Source organism: Phyllostomus discolor, chromosome X (genome assembly GCF_004126475.2).
Source record: "Phyllostomus discolor isolate MPI-MPIP mPhyDis1 chromosome X, mPhyDis1.pri.v3, whole genome shotgun sequence".
Taxonomy (NCBI): domain Eukaryota; kingdom Metazoa; phylum Chordata; class Mammalia; order Chiroptera; family Phyllostomidae; genus Phyllostomus; species Phyllostomus discolor.
In genome coordinates this window covers 83,447,409-83,466,784 of record NC_050198.1, presented here as the reverse complement: position 1 = coordinate 83,466,784, position 19,376 = coordinate 83,447,409, and the positions used below count along the sequence as shown (strand labels likewise).

The window sequence follows — 19,376 nt, the reverse complement described above, 5'->3', positions numbered from 1 at the left end:
CTTTTGCTTCTTCTATTTCAACCTTTGAAAGTATGTGATTAGATATGAATATTATAATAATTTTAACTCATTTCCTGTTACCTGTGGGAGGCCATTTCCCCTTAGGACCATAGCCTAAAACTTAGAACTGGAAACATTTGAAGTTCTGTTACCTCCAAGGAAATAACAACTAGAAATTTAGAATGTAGTTTTCCATCAAGTCCCAGCTATTTTATTTGTACCAGATTCACCAGGTCATTTGTTTTACCTCAGAATACTACAATGTAGTCTTAATTATCTGAAACATTTTAAAATTCATATTTTTCAAAGAGTAAACCACAAAAAGAAAACTGTTTTCACTGAAAACCTATTTACAGATTCTGATCTAGACCTAGTATTCAAAGGAAGGAAACTTTGACAGGGAAACTAGAGGCATCTCACTAATCCTTGATGGCCAGAAGACTTACGTAAGAATAGTGCACCCTCATCCTCCAGTCACTGAGGCTGACTCTTCAAGCCCTATGCTTGATGACATAGCTGCTGTGGTTCATACACAGAGGTTATTTTTAGAGGAAAGAATTCTCATTTCCCAAAAGTATAACCACAAGATGTCTATTTGGAATGAATCAGCTTTACACACTAGTACAATAGTAAATGCTCAGATCATGTCTGTGTAACCTGAGTTCTGTGATGAAATATGTAATATCTTGGTATACTTTTACCCTGGGACCATTACCCTTTGTCAGTGGCCCCCATCAAACTGAGGTGATTCCTTTGGAAACTGTGCAGTGCTATGGAGTTTCACAGATGTCTTTGAAGTAAGTTCTTCTCCCAGAAAATGTTGTGTTTTGTCCTTGTGGCTTTTCCCGATGATTTAGAACTGACACAAGGGCAAAAAGTCACTAATTTTCAGCAATGGTGGTAGCCAGGATCAGATACCTTCAGAGGGAAATTGGACTTGATATCCTGCAAGAGCACATAGCTGTGTTTGCAGTTTGCTGCCACACCTGACAAGGTAGAAGGACTTGGCCAGCTTCTTGAGGCCAAGCCAGCCTTGACTCCAGCTTTATAATTGGAACTGTACTATTCTAGTAAGGCTGGAGATCCTAAAGGAGGGCATTACAGAGCTCAGAATTAACACACTCAGGCCAACTAATCTAACAGATTACTCCTCTGAGGTTGTAAGAGGCTCTTTAGGGGGGTCTTGGGAACCTCACTTAGCCACTCAGTGCATTGGTTGGCCACATCCCTTTGAGTTAGTTGGTTCATTTGCTTAAAAAGATCAATTTTCTGCCTTCCTTTTTGACTTGATGCCACTTTATCAAAGGAGGAGTCTCCCTCAACTAGATGGGATTATGGCACCTGCCTCTCAGGGTAGCCCTAAGAAAGCCCTAAGAATGCTGGCAGTCTGTCACTCAGCCTATCTGAACATCTGTCTGGCTATCTAGCCACAGTACAGCTAGTTATCCCAGGCAGGAATCTGCTATTACCACACCAGAGCAATAGCAGTAACATATCACCCAGAATTGAAGAAATAGAGATTGGGAGAAATCCCAAGTCAGTGAATAAACTGCTTATTTATTGTTAACCCATTGTTCCATTCATTCTTTCAGTTACCAAGCATTTATGAGCACCTATTATGTGTCAGATGCTGTGCTTATCCCAAGGCTATACCCATTCCAAGTTAATACTGGAGTGTACACAAGCCCTCATCCCCAGCCCCATTCATTCCAAATCCTAACAACATGGTAGTTACCCTTAAACAGTTCTCAGGCTAAAAATGGGCAGGCTGCCTCCCATCTCTCCCAGCTCCAATTTTCTTATTTATAAAATGAGACTAATAAAAATTGCACCATTGCCTTGCAGGTGTCCTGGGTGCATCAACGAGAGAAGTGATATGGAAATCCTTTTAATTATAAAAATAATAAAATGCTGATAGTAATGACACAATAACTAAGATTTATTGAAAGCCTACAGCATTCCACAGAATGAGCCCTACCTAGGCCAGAACTGAATGTTAACTGGCACCAAAATTTTAAAATTTCCCCCTTCAGAGATTCAGATTTTATAAATATATGGTTTTTACTATATAATATTAATATTACATGTATGAGCACTTACTGCCAGACCAAGTTCAATGCTTTACATGGATTACCTCCTTTAATCCCCACAGTCATACAATGTGGAAAACAGGGACAGGTATTATTATACCCATTTTAATAGGTAAGGAACATAAGACTCAGAAAGGTTAAAGAATATCATATTTATAGTCATGAGACCAGTAATAGACTCTAGATTTGAACGTAAATTTTCTTACCCCAGAATATGAGCTTTTTTAAAAAAAAATATTTATTTGTTTTTAGAGAGAGGGGAAGGGAGGGAGAAAGAGAGGAAGAGAAACATCAGTGTGTGGTTACAACTCACATGGCCCACACTGGGGACCTGGCCTGCAACCCAGGCATGTGCCCTGACTGGGAATGGAACCAGTGACCCTTTGGTTCACAGCCTGAGCTCAATCCACTGAGCTATACCAGCCAGGGCTAGAATATGAGCTTTTAACCATTATGCTATGCCTCCTCCTAGAATAGCCCTGGCTGGTGTAGCTGAGTGGATTGAGGGTGGGCTGCAAATCAAAGGGTCGCAGGTTCAATTCCCAGTCAGGGCACATGCCTGAGTTGCAGGCCAGGTCCCCAGTAATGGGGCGCATGATAGGCAACCACACATTGATGTTTCTCTCCCGATCTCCCTCCCTTCCTCTCCCTCTAAAAATAAATAAGTAAAATATTTTTTTAAAAAAGAAAAGAATAAAATTCTATACAGTTGTAAGCAATTGGTAATATTATCAATTGTTTACTTTAAGGCAGTAGGTAGCTTCTGTAAACTGCAGAGAACCATTTCTACCACTGAGAGGGAGCCCCACTGAAATAATTTTAATTTCATCTCAAGTTTGCTTCTTTTATATCCTGGCTTATTTTATTCTCCCAACATTTATTCAGTTTGGAGGACTTATTTTCACAAGTTTCAGTGCTACATTAAAAAACACAAAGTAAAAACTGGGGAGCTGGAAGTAGTAGAAAAAGCGTGTGTTGTGGGTAAGAAGTGGACATTGGAAGTGATGCTCAGACGAAAGCATATCTTGGTGTGGGTGCCCTTTTTACTGATACTACAGGGGTGCACAGCGTGTAGCCAGTCCCTTCACTCTTCTTTCCTAAACATCTCTGTGGGTATACTTAATGCACAGATCCTTATCTTAGTGGGGTCATCCAGAAGGGTTTCTTAGACTCTTCTTCCTGCTGCCTCAGTGTTTGGCCTTGGAATGTTACTTGTTTAGCCTTAAGAAGCATTTGTAATGAGCTCTTTATGTCTGCTACTGTAGCTGCTACTGCTCTTCCTTTCTCCTCCTCCTCCTCCTCCCTTTCTTCTTCTTCACGATCATTGTCATCTTCAGCAGCAGAGTTAACATGTTTGAGAAATTATTACCTTCCCGAGCCGATGTGCTAAGCACTTTACACACATTACTCTATTTATTTGTTCATTCATCCATTTAATGAACATTATCGAACATTGACTTTGTACCCAACACTATGACACACACTGTCTAGTGCTAGGAGGAGCAGGGAGTATGTAATTACAAACTGTGCAGAGTTCTCTGAAATAAGGATACGTGGGACTGGGAAATGTCAACGGTGCTGTTTAATCTAATTCTTCAACAAGCCTGTGAAGTGAATGAATAGCATTATCCTCCATTTTACAGATGAGGAAACTGAAGCTCAGGCAGGTTAACTGACTTGCCCAAAGTAAGACAGTTAGTAATAGCCTGAGTAGGGATTCAACTCCATCATGGTGAGATTCCAAAGCTCACACTCTTAACTGTTATATATACTTTATCACCTCTCCAATGTAAACCTGCATATGTAGCCATTAATCCTAGCCCTATGCATTTGGGTTCTGGCTTCCTCTGAAATGTGTGGAGTTGCCATTGTTTCCAATTAGTTGTGACAGTGGTTTGGTGCATTTGTAGAAAGAAAGTGTGCACACAAAGTAGAGGTCATGTGCCCTAGGCCTTGTGGATGTGCACAACATGTAAATAATAATGGCATTCCAAAAGAGCTGCAATGCATTGGAGCCACCACATTTGTTTCCCATTAGCTTATGCTACTCAAATATAAACAGTAAGGCATGTGTTTACATTGCCGTGGACATGCAAAGCCGGGCCCCCAAAGCATTCCTTGCAGGTTGTATAAAGCTGAGCATCCAGATAGTTCAAAATCAGTTTTGTAAACCCAGCTCAATAGCTTGAAAATGTAATTTGGATTCCAGATATTTAAAAAAATGCCTAGACAGAGGTATGTGTGTAGCCAAAACAGACAAACCCAGCTAACTCCTCAAAAACCATACCAAGCCTCATATTTTCAGGATCTATTTTGTTACTTATTCTTTATTTTTTTTAATTTTTAAAAGATTTTATTTATTTCTTTTTAGAGAGGGAAGGGAGAGAGAGAGACAGAGAGAGAGAGAGAGAGAGAGAGAGAGAGAGAGAAAACATAGAACCTGTGGCACTTTGGTTTGCAGCCCGAGCTCACTCCACTGAGCTACGCCAGCCAGAGCTTATTCTTATTCTTTATTTTTTAAATTCTAAATAGCTTAAAGTCAAGAAAACTCTTAGCTGTGTAGCAGCAGTAATGGAATTTTTCATTCTGTTCTAACCAGTGTGACTGAAGCTTTTCAAAACAAGCCCATTCATGATGAGACAGTTGGATTATTTAAGACACAGTAGATGGCCAGGCTGGGGAAAGAAGCGGGAGGCATCCAGTGTTATTGCCCACCCAGCCTCACACAAAATAGGTAACCAAGGGCCTTTCCATCAAGGTATGGTTTATGGCTAGCATCTGAAACATTGAGATTGAACTGGAAATTATCTCAGGTCGAGGTAGTCAAGAAGGCAAAAATATTAAATAAAGGCTCCTTAAGTTGATATCTTTACCTAAGACACCATGTTTTTCTTGAGAAGCTCTGGACTTGGCACCAGAAGATTTTATTTTTAATGAGGTCTCCATCACTTACTCAGTGACTTGATCGAGTCATATCTCCTCTCCGAGCCTCAGTAGCTTCCCTTGACGTGGAAATGGGGATGGCAGTCTTCCTTGTTACACAAATTGGTGGTGAGAATTCCAGGATTATATGAGAAAACATATGTTAAGCCCTAGCCCAGCGTGTGGTTGATAAGGTCCATATCTTTACAATCACGTTAATTCCAAGAGACACATTATTTACACCATATAGACAGATCAAGAGCTGCTGCTCTCATTGGTCTAATTTCAGCATATTTGATCCCCCTAAGAACAACCAGCATGCCCTTTGATCTTTGTTCTCCTGTCAACCAAGCACAAAAAGAGCTTTGGCCAAATCACATTGTCCCATGACGCAGAGATCTTTTGTTATCTTGGTTATTTTGGTTTTAAGAACATGAAATTGCTAAATTCTAGAAAGTATTTTTTTTTACTCTTACATTATGGTTGTAATTTTCTTAAGTATTTATTCCAGACTTTTTGTTTCCTTTTATTGTACAACTGTAAGCACCTGTTCCAAAGCTAACTTCAAATATTTCCCTTTCTAATCAAACAAAGTCAATCACCTTTACACATGAGTGTTTTCATTAACTCCAAAGACAAAAGGTCATGACGTTCATATCTAAGAGAAAAGGAAATCATCAGGTTGCATTTACTTTTTTAAAACATGGTTTGAAGAACATGTGTTAAGGATTCTAACACATGTGGGGCTAAGCTGACTCTTGTCCAAAGATGGTTTTTGGAAAGTGGAGTAACCCTGCAGTGGCCTTTCTTATTAATGTGGTCTGTGGTTTGCTCATGATAAGGTAGAGGGGCAGATGGAGTTAAAAATGCAGATTTCTGTGCTTCAGCCCAGATGTACAAAATCAGAAGCTCTGTGGGTGGGGCCAGGGACCTTGAGTTTTTATCAGTCACCCTAGGTGATTGTTACAGAATTGGAGACTCACTCCCATGGTGTATAAAAAGTATATACTGCTTGACCCAGTAATCCTACTAAAGGGAAACTAAGGAAATAATCCAAAATATAGAAAAAGTTATGTGAATGCTCCTGATAGTCCGTCTTTCTTTATAGAAACAAAATAACTAAGTGTTTTATCACATTTAATATTTTACATTTACCACATTTCTTCATTACAACAATTCTATGAGGCAGGCATTATTTTCCTCATTTTACAGATGAAGGATATTGAAGTTTAGGGAAATTAAACAGCCAAGTTAATAAGTGGAAAAAAGTTACTAAGTGGAAAAACCAGAATTCCAAACTCAGTTAGTCTGATTCTAAAGTCCAAGTTCAACTATGTATAAACATTGGCAAAAAAAAAAAAAAACATACACACATACCTACCTTTGAAAATACAAATGTTGTTTATTGCAGTTTGAGAACTCAATTCCCCCATTTATTTTTCCTTTTACCTTTTTATGTTATATTGACACATATAACTAACATTAAATTATGAAATAAAAGTGGATTGCATATGTAAGCAACTGTGATAGTCTCCTGTGGCTCCAAGAGAGTTGCGAGGAGAGGAGTAGCTGCAGAAAAAGCTGGGCTGTAAAAGGCCTGCCCACTAAGGCACACCCAACCGTGTATGGCAGAAGTATCAGGTTTATAGAAGGCTGGTGGGGGGAGAGGAGTGAAATAATCAGACCTGTGTTTTTTACATTGATAATACTTATTCTGAGCCTTGGCTTTTAAAAAGCTAATAGGATAATGTCCTTTGAAAATGGCAAACAGTTATTCAAAAGCATTAGGCACCTAAAGTTACCTGATTTTGTGTGCAAGGCCCTCGTAACTTTCTTTTTATAAAGTGAATGTTCAGTCTGGAAGACATTGTAAAGAGTGAGAGAGGGAACAAAAAAGTCAATATTGTGAATTGTAATTAGCTGATTTGATTTCTGTCCCAAATCCCAGGCCGCATTAAATCCACAGTCCCTGATGGCAATTTCTCATCTCTGACAGATTACCCTTCTTTCGACATTCTAGAGCGTCAGACTGTTCTTTAAGAAGACTTTTACATTAACAATAGCTTTCCAGGTTTGGATTTGTTTTGTTAATGTGTGAGGGTTAGGCTCATCAGCAGCTGTCTGTGTAAAATGATTTGAAAGTATGCTATAATCCTTCAATGCTGAGGTTGTCTCTAAAAATGGGAGTAATTTAAGAACTAAAGAAGTTATCTCGATGGCAGAGTTTTAAAGTTTTTTTAATTGCACTTTAAAAAAACTACACTACCAGAGAATACTGAGGGCATTATACATGAGGTTGGAAAATGGCCTCTCAAAGATTAGCTGCAGATCTTAGCCAGGGTCATCTAAAAGGATTTAGCTATTCATTCACAAGTTCTGGTATAATTAATCTGTGCTTTGGCTTTCTCTTTTTTTTATGAATTTGTGGAAGTAGCTTTTTAAAAAATTAAAGCTACCAGGCCACTTTATTTTGCTTCAGTTCAATTGCACATTTGTTGAGTGCCTACTATGTGCAAGATCCTGCTTTAAATGCTATGGGGTTCAAAGATAAATAAGACACAGCCCCCAGGTAGCTCAGTCTGGTAGTCTCGTGCACAAATAAATACCAGGCTGCATACATAAAGGGCTATTTAGGAGTTACAGATAAAGGGAGCAGTGGTGAAAGAGGGAAAGGGAAAAGTATAATGACCATCTGTGGTAGCCAGGAAGGCTTTATTAAGGAAGTGACATTTGAACTTGATTTGAAAGAATGTAGTGTTTTTAATAGACAGGAGTGAAAACAGCTCCTATTAGGTGCTGGATTAATGTTTGCTGAAGGGATTAATGAATGGCACAGATGTGAAATGTGCTTAAGAAACAGCAAGTTCAGCCCTGAGTGGTGTGGCTCAGTGGATTGAGCGCTGGCCTGTGAACCAAAGGGTCGCCCATTTGATTCCCAGTCAGGGCACATGCCTGGGTTGTGGGCCAGGACCCCAGGGTTGGGTGTTTGAGAGGCAACCACACATTGATGTTTCTCTCCCTCTCTTTCTCCCTCCCTTCCCCTCTCTCAAAATAAATGAATAAAATCTAAAAATTTAGCAAGTTCACTAATCTATACCTAACCACAAACCCCTTATACAAACAATTCTAATTTAGATAATCCATGACATATATGAAGGATGTATTTTAGAAAATTAACCTAAAGGGCTTATGTTGAAAGCATTTTCTCACAAGAAATGATGGTAAAAGAAGGAGATAATGATGTTTTCATCACCTGAAGTGATGTTATAGTGTAGATTAGCAGTACCCAAAGTATGGTTTAGGGACCCTGGTAATCCATGAAACCCAGGGATCCACAAGGTCAAAATAACTTGCAAAAAGATAGTAAGATGTTATATGCCTTTTCACTTGTTTGATATTTGAACTGATGGTGCAAAAGCAATGGTGAGTCCAACTGTCAACACCACAGTATGAATCAAGGCAGTGGCACCCAGCTGTACTAGTCGTCATTGTATTCTTCAACAGCATACACATCAGGGGAAGTAAAAGGCTGTTTTACTTAAGAATGTCATTGTTGAAATAGTAAAAATGACTAATGTATTAAACTTTAACCCTTGAGTGTAGTTTCCAAAAATATTCTGTTATGAAATGTGAAGTAATTTAAGGTATTTCTACTGTAACCTGTGCTGATGGCAAAAAAAGAAAAGTACTTGTGGGATTATTTAACCTGCGGGCTAAACTAGCCTCTTTTTCCATGAAACATCATTTTCATTTGAGATAGTGACTGACAAACTATAGTTATACAGACTTGAGTGTTTGCTAGCCATTTTCTTCTAAAGAAACAAGGAGAGCCTGTCAGTTAAAGGAACAACTGACAATATTTGTTGCCCATGATACAATTCAAACTTTCAAGAAAAAAATTAAAATTTTGGAAAATCTGTATCTCCTACCAGAGCTTCAAGGTTTCCCAATACTTAAGGACTTTCCTAATGAGGTTATGGATGATTTTAATAAATATGATTTTTCAATATCATATAATGAAAGCTGCTGACATTTGTGAAACTTGCATAGCTCAGTGGACCGAGTTTTTCCAGATGACCCATGTGTAATGATGTAAAATGGGCAAAAGGTCCATTCAAAGTTCCAAACATACCAATGAATTTTAATATAACAGAACATGAGAAGTTTATTTATATGGTTTCACATTCTACATTGCAACTAACCTTTTCCACTTGAGTTTTTCTATAGTATCAGTGAAAAATATCCACAATTACCTGAAAAGGGTACTAAAATATTTTTCTCTTTTTCCATGACATATTTTGAAAGGCTGGATTTTCTTCAAATGTTTCAATCAAAACTACATAAAGCAATAGATTGAATGGAGAAGTAGATGTGATAATTCAGATATCATACCAAGCTAGACAGTACAGAGATTTGCAAAAATGTAAAAGAATGACACCTTTCCTTCTGACTGTCTTATGTCAAGGAAAAAACATTTATATTTTTATTAAAAACATTACTAGTGCTAACACATCATGGTTTTATTATTGTTATGTTTAAATTAACTTTTAAATAGTTTTTGAAATTTCAGTTATAATTTCTAAGGTGATAAATGCTGATAGATATAATTTGTATTTATTATACCTATACAAGTTATATCTATATCGACTCTTAGTCAGGGCAGATGCCTGACTGGGTGGAAGGCCAGGTCCCCAGTAGGGGGAGCATGAGAGGCAACCACACATTGATGTTTCCCTCTCTTTGTCCCTCCCTTCCCACCACTAAAAATAAATAAATAAAAATTTTAAGAGTATAAAGGGGTCCTGACACCAAAATTTTGAGAACCTCTGGTCTAGCTTATCCTAGCCTATGTGTCTATAGTATGCACTTAGATTTGTAGGATGAATGGTAGAGGATGAGGGATGGTTAGGGAAAGGATACATGAGAGCAGCAGGGTAGAGATGGTGATGGAGTGGCAGATGGTAGGTGGGTTGGCTTCTCCAACACCATTAGAGATTGTCGGGCAGGAAAGAACTATTCGGACTTTTCTTTCTTTGCTTAAAAAATAAGACTCAAATTTCTCTATGATATGTAGCTTGCTCCGAGTGATTATTGGCACAGCAGCTAAAGCGTAAGTAGAGAGCATAAAGGTATATTTTGCAGTGACAATAAACTCAGACAATAGAAACCACAGAAACCAAGACACACTGTGTATGCAGCATTTTTTTTCTGGATACCTCGTTCACAATCACAAAAAAGCAGGTTAAGTATATCCAGCATCTTTTGTTGACTGTTATTTAAAAATAAGAGGTGGAACTGAAATTTAGGACTAAAAAGGGCTGGCGGGGCAGAAGCCAGAACAGAAATAGAGGATATTGGAATACAACTTTAGAGAAAGATGGTGCAGAAAAATAAAATGGAACTGCCCTCAGATACCACTCATGCTTTGAACTGGGCTTCTGTGTCAGTGGAAAGACTTTCAGGAGGTGGGAGTCACCATAACATAAGAAAGGCCTTGACAATGGGACTGAAAAGCCAGACACTGAGGAGCAAAACAAACATGCCTCTAAATAGGCACATTATCTCCCAAACAAGCAAAGTGAATTTTGAAGTATCTTATTAAAACTGTGGGAGAGGGAGTTATTTTAAAAGTTTTTTCTAGTGACGAAGGCATGGTACGAGGCAATTAATTGTAAGTATTTATTTAAAGTATATATAAAATTCACTGCTATTCTCTTCATTTTGGTAGAAGTATTTATTGTTTTAATTTAGGAAATGTAACTATATTAGAGGGGGCTTCCATAGGGCTCTTTGCTGGTTTCAGTGTACTCTCAGCCTATTAATATGCTTTGCCTATGATGTGTTACATTCCTCATCAGTGAGTTCTCCTACCCTGGAGGCTTTCAGGAGCTTACACACTGTGGCATGGAAAGGTCTTATGCAATATACACTCTGGTGTAAGTAGAGGAATAGAGAATCATATGAAATGCCTTAGAAAGGTCCAGGGGTATTACACTCCAAAGTGTATAAGCAGTCTACATCTATTTAAATTTGAAAATGATTTTTCAAGCTTCTGTGTAACTCATTCAGCATTTTATTGCCTCCTGTTAATTTCACACTGTTTTAGACCTACCCAGGAAATAGGAAGAGCTGCTACATTTCTGTCTGTTTTCTTTTTTAGCTCCTGAGAACCATGTCTGTGCCCAAAGGTAGAGTTCTGGAAAAAAACCTTGATGAAGAAGGGCTTGAAAGTGGAGACTGCGGTGATGATGAAGATGAGTGCATCGGAGGCTCTGGTGATGGAATGATGAAAGTGAAGAATCAGCTCCGCTTCCTTGCAGGTAACTGATTAGTGCCAGCTCAAATCTGAGCTAACATGTTGATGCTTGGGAATTAAAAACCAATTGACTCCGCTCTCTTTAACTCCCATAAAATCCCTGCAACACACAATGCCATCAACTCTTTAAGGAAAGACTATGCTCTAGAAAATGAAGTTTTCAGGTAACCTTTTCTTAAAATCTCTGGAACTAGGTAGATTAAAAGGTTAACTTCATGATTTTCATTGTCTAAAATGAACTGACATAATAGGTTGGCTTTTTCCCATTGAACATTTCCTTGGTTCTTTTCAATTATAAAACAATGCAATCTTGGGAATTTACTGAAAACCGATGATGGGGTTCCTTTTTAAGGAAGATATATCCGCTGACCCTCTCTTCTTAGAACATATTTGTTTTGTTTCCTTACAAGTATTCTCACATTGACAGGCTATGACACATAACTGCAGAGTTACATAAAAACAGCAGTAGAGAAAAAATAAAATCAAGCTGCTTAGGTCAGGAAGGCAAAACAACAGCAACAGCATCAACAACAAAAAACCAGCCCTCACATTTGTATTCATTTTTTCAGTTTACAAAGTATCTCTTATGGATAGGTGTTCTTGTTTCCATTTTGCAAATAAGAAAACTGTGAAGAAATGAGATTTATCTAAATGGAATAACTAGAAATCTAACTTGACTCTTGAGAGCCAATACCTTGCTCTTCCCTCTTCAGTGCACAGGCTTCTTGAAATTCTGCTGCCCATGACCTCTAAGGCCCTACATGCTCATCTTCTTCCTTCGGCCTCTGTCCTTCACTAGTTCTTCCTAATCCTTCCCTGAAACTGGGTATTACCAGGGGTTTCTTCTTAAGCTTCTGTCTTTTCTCTCTTCTCCACAGAAACACAGATCTCATTTGTTTTGGCTCTTGCAATTTTTTTTTTATGATTGCTTTTTCTGTTTTCACTTTGACCCCCCCAAAAAAATCTAATGTAGGATCTTTCCTCTTAAGAAACTTTGAAGTGTGCAGTACAGTATTGTTAGTTATATGCAAATTATAAAACAGATCTCTAGAACTTTTTCATTTCATATGGCTGAAACTCGATGACTATTGAATAGTAACTCCCCTTTTTTCCCCTCCCTCAACCTTGGCACCACAGTTTTATCTCCTGCTTCTGTAAATTTGGCTATTTTGGGTCCCTCAGAAAAATGGACTCATGTAGTATTTGCCCTTCTGTGACTGGCTTATTTCACTGAGCATGTCCTCACGGTTTACCTATGATGTAGTCAGTATATTATAGGATTTCCTTCTTTCCTTCTTTTTTAAGGCTGAATAATACTTCACTGTATGTATGTACCATGATTGTTTTCATCCATTTATCCACTGATGAACTTTGAAGTTGCTTTCACCTGTTGGCTATTGTGGGTAATACTGCAATGAACATTCTTCAGCTATTACACGAGTATGGGAACAACTCATGCATTCACTAACCTTCAGTCTTACCCATTCTCCTGAGCTACCATTCCACGTCTGTAGCTGCTTTATGTGCATTGCCTCATATCACTTACACAACACCTCCATGAACTACAGGTTATTATCATTTACACTCTACAGAACAGAAAATTTATACTAGGAGAGGTAGAGTAACTTGCTGAAGACCATGCAGTCTTTAAGGGCAGAGTCAGGATTTAGAGCCAGGCAGTGAGATTTCAGAGGCCGCTCTTTGAACAACTCGACTCTGATGCTTCTTGCTCTGTTCATCAGTACAATCATAAAATATTGAAATCCACTTCGCATTTTGCTACCCAGAAAACATTTTGGTCATGTGAAGGTTGTTCAGGCGATTTGCCAAAACCGGTCCCAGCACTGACCCCTAAGGCACACCATTGTTCATAATCCTCAAAAAAAAGTTCCTGCTTATCCCTCCTCTCGCTTTCCCACCTATAAGCCACTCCCCTATCCATTTCAAAGCACTACTCCACAATTCCATGGTGACTTAACTTTTCTTAAAGATTTTATTTATTTATTTTTAGACAGGGAACGGAGGGAGAAAGAGAGAGAGAGAGAGAGACAGACAGAGACAGAGAGAGACAGAGAGAGAGAGAGACAGAGAGAGAGAGAGAAACATCAATGTGTGGTTGCTGGGGGCCGTGGCCTACAACCCAGGCATGTGCCCTGACTGGGAATCTAACCTGCGATGCTTTGGTTCACAGCCCGTGCTCAATCCACTGAGCTACGCCAACCAGGGCTCCATGGTGACTTAACTTTTTAAACAGTCTTTGGTGCAGGACCTTGTCTAAGACCTTTTCGAAATCAAAATAGATTTCATCCACTTGTTTCCCTTTGTCCACATGCACATTTGTTCTCTCAAAGAATTATAGTTAATTAGTTAGGCATAATTAAACCTAAGTGCTCTCTAAACTGTAAAACACTACACAAGTGGTAGTTAATTGAATTCACAGGGGAAAAAAAGATGCCTTACTCCCAATAGGTTACACTTGCCTGACATGTTCAGTGATCTTACCAGCCTGAATTCCTTGGGTGCCCTTTAAAATGTTTCTCATGGAGAGGAAGACTCATTGACAATCTGGCTGGCTCATGACACACTAGCTAGTTGGAACTACAGGCTATACAATTTGCTTAGCTATTATATAATTTTACTCAAAATCTGGGTAGATGCCATCTGGTCCTGGCAATTCATCAACATCTATTTAGTCAACCAGACTTGGAACACTGAGTTCATTTACCATCATCCCATTTAGAACTTCCCAATTCTTTCCTCCCAAGGACAATTTGGGAATGAAAAAAAAAAAAAAAGCTCAAAGTACGTTCTGACTCTCTTCTGTCCCTTTTGTCCCTGAACAGACTTTTTGCACCATATCCAGCAAATGGTCCTACTGGCTCTTCCCTGGCCCAGTTTTTCCCTTCTTTTGATGCACCAGAGGGAGTGCAGGACACTTAGTTTCTGTACCTGGCTTTGCTTCCAACTCTCATGTGTCTTAGGTCAAGCCCCTTCCTCTTGTTAAAAGTCAGTTTCTCCATTTGTAAAATAGAGAATGGCCAAACAATTTTTGCAGGCTCTGAAAGTGCCAGCAACCTGTGATTGTGTTCATTTATTTGGCTCTAGTCCCTGGCAAGGTACTTATTGGAGTCTTTTAGGGACATCATTTGAGTTTTCTTTTGAACTTGCAGGTTCCCAGCTTTTTTCCCCTGAGTTATTTCCACTTTCAAAAAGATCTCATTTTCCCTACTCTATCTCCTTTGACTTTTCCAATCAAGCAAGCTAGACTTCTTACCATGGGCTGCCTACACATGGCCTTCAGCGCGCTTCTACAGCAGGATACTAGTAAGGTCTGAGCAGTTTCCACACTTTCTGGGCTATATTCACTTTTAAAACTCTTCATCCCAAAGCTTCCAAAGTGCTCTCTTTTTCTATAATTCTTATTCCTAAATTTAACACAGAATTCTTAGGGTCTGCCCCTTCTCCTTCTTTCTGAGTGTTAAATTTCATTGTTGGTGAGATGACTATGATATGGTGTCTTACCCATACAGCTTAACCTGATCCTTGCACTTCTTAGTATCAAGTCTAATGTGTTTCCCTTTTGGTGGGTTATTTCATCTCCCTCAGCCCATTTTACAGAGTTGTGATTAAATAAAATAATCCATGCAAAGCACTTGGCACATACCTGGCACCTAGCAAGCACTCGAAACATGGCGTCCACTATTAAAGCTACTGATCTGCTGCTGTTGCTGCTGCTGCTGCTACTGAACATTGGAAGCTCCAAGAATCTGAAGATGTAGATTAGCCCTGGCTGATGTGGCTCAATGGGTTGAGTGCAGGCCTGTGAGCCAAACGGTTGCTGGTTTGATTCCCAGTCAGGGCACATGCCTGGGTTTTGAGCCAGGTCCCCAGTAGGGGGCACCTGAGAGGCAACTACACATTGATGTTTCTCTCCCTCTCTTTCTCCCTCCTGTCCCCTCTGTCTATAAATAAATAACTTTTTAAAAAGAGTTGAAAAAACATGTAGACTAGAATTGCCTCTTTTTTTGCTTGTTGAAGACCCATGAGTGGCAATTAAAAGTAGGTAGCCAACATTCAGCGTTACTCCCTGACCCCTTGTTGCTCCAACTGGAGTCCATGGACCAGTAGCATGTGTATCATCTGGGAATTTGTTAAAAGTGTAAAATCTCAGGTGCCATCCCAGACCTACTGAATCAGAAGGTCATGTAAAGAAGATGATTAGATTATCTATTTGCAACCCTTACCATCTTCTAACTGAGGACTTGTGACATTTAGGCTTAATTCTTCAAACATCTAAGAATCCATTAAATCACCCCACAGTGAGCTAACTCTTCTAGGAAGCATAAAATAGGTCCAAAGTCCAGTTATCCATATAATAGATGAGGACATTTGGGTTCCAGTCCTAGCACATTTGCTAACAGTGGGACCTCGAGCACATTATGCAATGGCCCTGAGCCTTTGTTTTGCCATCTGTAAAATGGGAGAATCACTCTTGCCTATCTCAGTTACTCTGAAAACCAAATGTGATAATGAGTATGAAAGGGCTTTGTAGCCTGTTAAGCTCTACCAATATTTATAACAACCAGAAGACTATTATTATTATTCCAACATCTCTGGAAGCTCTTTGGCTTTCTTGAACCTCTTGGTGCATATTTTCTGGAATTATTGAATTTAGCCCATGAGAGATTTTTTGGCCCCAAATACCCATTTTAAGACTCCCTTCCAAAGACAGATCATCCATGATGGACTTACTGCAATAAGCTGAAAGCCTTGCTGCCAGGCTACCATCAGCATTGTTCCTAGTTATTGGCCTTGTGGAAACTGTTATTGTGAGTGAGCTGTTTGGGAAACTGGCTACTCCTAACACTTTGGCTGGGGCTGTTCCCTGAGAAGCTTTGCAAGTTCTAGCCAGGTTTCCCTGGCCAAGGCATGATGACTAAGCATCTTAGGCATCCACCCCCTCTCCGCCAAGTCCCCACTCTCATCCACACAGAAACACACACACACACACGTGAGTATGCATGCACACATGTTGCATGCACTCATATAAGTATGCACACCTCCTGTCAGAAACACAATTAAAACATAACACTCACAAATCAACTCACAGAATAAAACACTTATCTTCGAGACATCTGCATTACCACTCTCTCACTCCTTGTCCTCTTTATACCTGTTCTTGCTCCAGCTTACACTATTCTTCGGGCACAGACAGAACATTCTAGTAAGCCTAATGTCTTTATAACTGTGAGGCATTTTTTTTAAAAAGATAATCTTGGCTCATGCTGGGCCAAAGACAGGACAAAGTTATCATGGATGCTGTAAAAGCCTATTTCTTTGGAAGAGGAAAGTGGAAATGGAATGTAGAAGATAGGAACATTCCTTGTTGTCTCATGGAAAAAAGAGGGGCTTCAGCTAGTTGGTGGTAGACTGAGGAGGGGAGATCATAAAACACATCCTGGGCTTAGGACTTGAACCATTATTAAAACCCAGTGGTTCTTTCTTGCCGATATTAAACAAATGCTTCTTGTGAAAATGTATGCCCTTAAGAAACTTCCAGTCTCTCCATGTCAGTCTGGGAACTGCAAAAAGAAACCTTGCCACTTGTTCTTTGGCTGGGAATGAGGATAATGGTGAAATACAGGCCTAGGTAGGTCCTTTCTGCTAGTCGTCTCTGTTATGTCCAGGTGTTGTGAGGGAAAGCAGCTCTCTGCTCCCTCCCTCAATAGTTACCTCTCCCCAGCAGTACTGCAGTGAAGCCATTTTAAGACTTCATAGTTGTGGACCCGTGAATCTGAAGGCAAAAAACCAATGATTCAAAAGAAAACTGCAATTAGAAGGTCCTGGCCAGGTAGCTCAGTTGGTTAGTGCATTGTCCTGATACACCAAGCTTGCAGGTTCAATCCCCACTCACAGCACATATATGAATCAAGCAACGAATACATAAATAAGTGGAATAGCATTTTGATATTTTTCTCTCTCCCACACTTTCTCCCTCTAAAAATGAATAAATTTTTTAAAAACCTTCAATGAAGTATTTTAAAAAGCAACTAGAAATTATTTCTAAGGCAATGATTTTTATTCTTTTTTTTTTTTTTAGTCAAACAAGTGTAACCTTATATCTCTACTCCCTACAAGCCTACGTGCACAGGAAAGATGAAGAACACATCAATGGCTTAACTGTTCTTCAGATTTTCCAGTGAAACCTTCATAAATGTGGGCTGATAGTGACATGTATTCATATATTCATTAATGGGTTGGTTTGATGAAAAGGGTAAAACGAATGAAGGAACTCTATGTTTAGCCTTTTATCATGGGTGACATCTGCAAGACTAACATGCTCTAGAACAAATCACATTGCCTGCTCAAGAAAGTTTGTAGGGGGATGAAATGTCCTGGAGTTGTTTTAATGGGAGGGTTCTTTAGTCCTGCTCAGAGATCAAAATACATGTGTGTACAGTAATATATCTATTGATAATGCCCTGTTGGTAACAACTCCCAGAATAAATTATGGAAGTTTTCCTGAAATGTGTTCTATAACTGAAACAACCCAAACCTACTTCTTTATACTCTTTCGAAAACCCACCAGTCAGATATTTGACACTTATGTTGCTGGTTGTTTCCCAGTAAGTAATCCATTCCTGAAATTCTCAGGTGAGATGTTGTAGTGACTCCTTCTAACCTTTTTTGTGAGCTATCAGTTCCTCAAACATATGACCTCAATGTAAAGGACTCCATGTCATCAACACTGAAAGGTAGATCCCTTCTGATGGGTGAACATGATACCTTCCTACCCTTAGGCTGCTGAAGCTTGGGACATGAAGAGAGGGAAGGGCATTTCATCGAAAGAGTCAAACAAACTGAGTTTCAGTTCTGTCTCTACCACTTCCCAGTCTTGTGGCCTTGGACAAATCAGCTCCTCTGAGCGTCATATACTTCATGTGCAAAAATAATGATAAAACGTTTTCTGACCTGCTCACTTTATAAGTTGTTGAATGAAACACACGTGATCATGGATATAAAAGTACTTAATGCAGTCACCCATTTAGAGTCATATTACTAGTATCGTTTAGTGCCATTGAGTTACAAGTTAGTTTTAGTTTCCCAAAGCCTATAGCTAAAACTGTAAATGAAGTCCCCAATGTTCTGGCCAACAACTTGCACTATACTGCACTCCCTCTTCTCCATCCCCAAGGTGTCATGTCCAGTTATTCATTGACTTGTTTTTGCCCAGTGAGAAGATTTTTAAACAATGGCAAATACGTCTGCCGAGTTGTGCAAATGACCACAGTCACAACAATAGTACTCACCAATGTCTTGAAAGCATCACAGCTGGTTATGTTTTGTTTTCTTTGGTGTTACTGGGGGCAGGGGCAGACAGTGAGTTGGGCAGGTCAAGAAAGGGTCCCTGATTCTTGCCATTCTCTCTTGCTCTTAGCTATCCACAATCTACTTTCATGCCTTGATCTTTTCTTTGAGAGATCAAATGTTGTATGGGAGCCGAAGGAAGCAAAGCTCAGTATAATAGCACTTGCACTCAGATACAGACTAGGTGGTTCTTGCCAATAGATTGGTAAGACTGCGTTCCTGTCTCATCCCAGAGCTTTGTGCAGCTCCCATGGTTCACAAAGAGGGATTTAGATACAAACTTTAACTGTGATATTACCTGCCCACTGAAGCAATGGACTCAGAATAGGGCCTTTCCATGACGTAGTGTTGAGTAGGGAATTGCTACAGGCAAACTGGTGATAGATGAGAGTGAAGAAAGGTAAAATGTTCTTATAAGGTTAGTACAACTTGAGATGCTTCAGACAGTTTGTTTCTTATTAGTTGGGAGGATATATTCTAGTGTTCGTTTATCCAGGTCTACTGCCCTGTGATGCTTCCCATCCGAGCCATTAGGCTCTGAGACTTTTATCAACAGTGATGCTATAAATAATTATACTTGCTGCTGGGTCTTATGCATAATAATAAGAATTGGGGGAGTGTCAAGAATAGTGTAAGGGATTTATGGCCATTGCATGAAACTTTTAATCAGTTTTCAAATT

At 39.3% G+C, this 19,376-nt stretch overlaps 1 protein-coding gene across 1 annotated transcript in view; it reads left to right on the top strand.

Annotated features, from left to right (window-relative positions):
* Window positions 1-19,376, top strand: part of GPC3 (glypican 3) — a 447,256-nt gene that overhangs the window by 384,347 nt on the left and 43,533 nt on the right. The window contains exon 7 of the mRNA XM_028522481.2: window positions 11,173-11,332. Within this exon, the coding sequence (XP_028378282.1) occupies window positions 11,173-11,332 (160 nt within the window). The remainder of the gene's footprint in view (window positions 1-11,172; window positions 11,333-19,376) is intronic.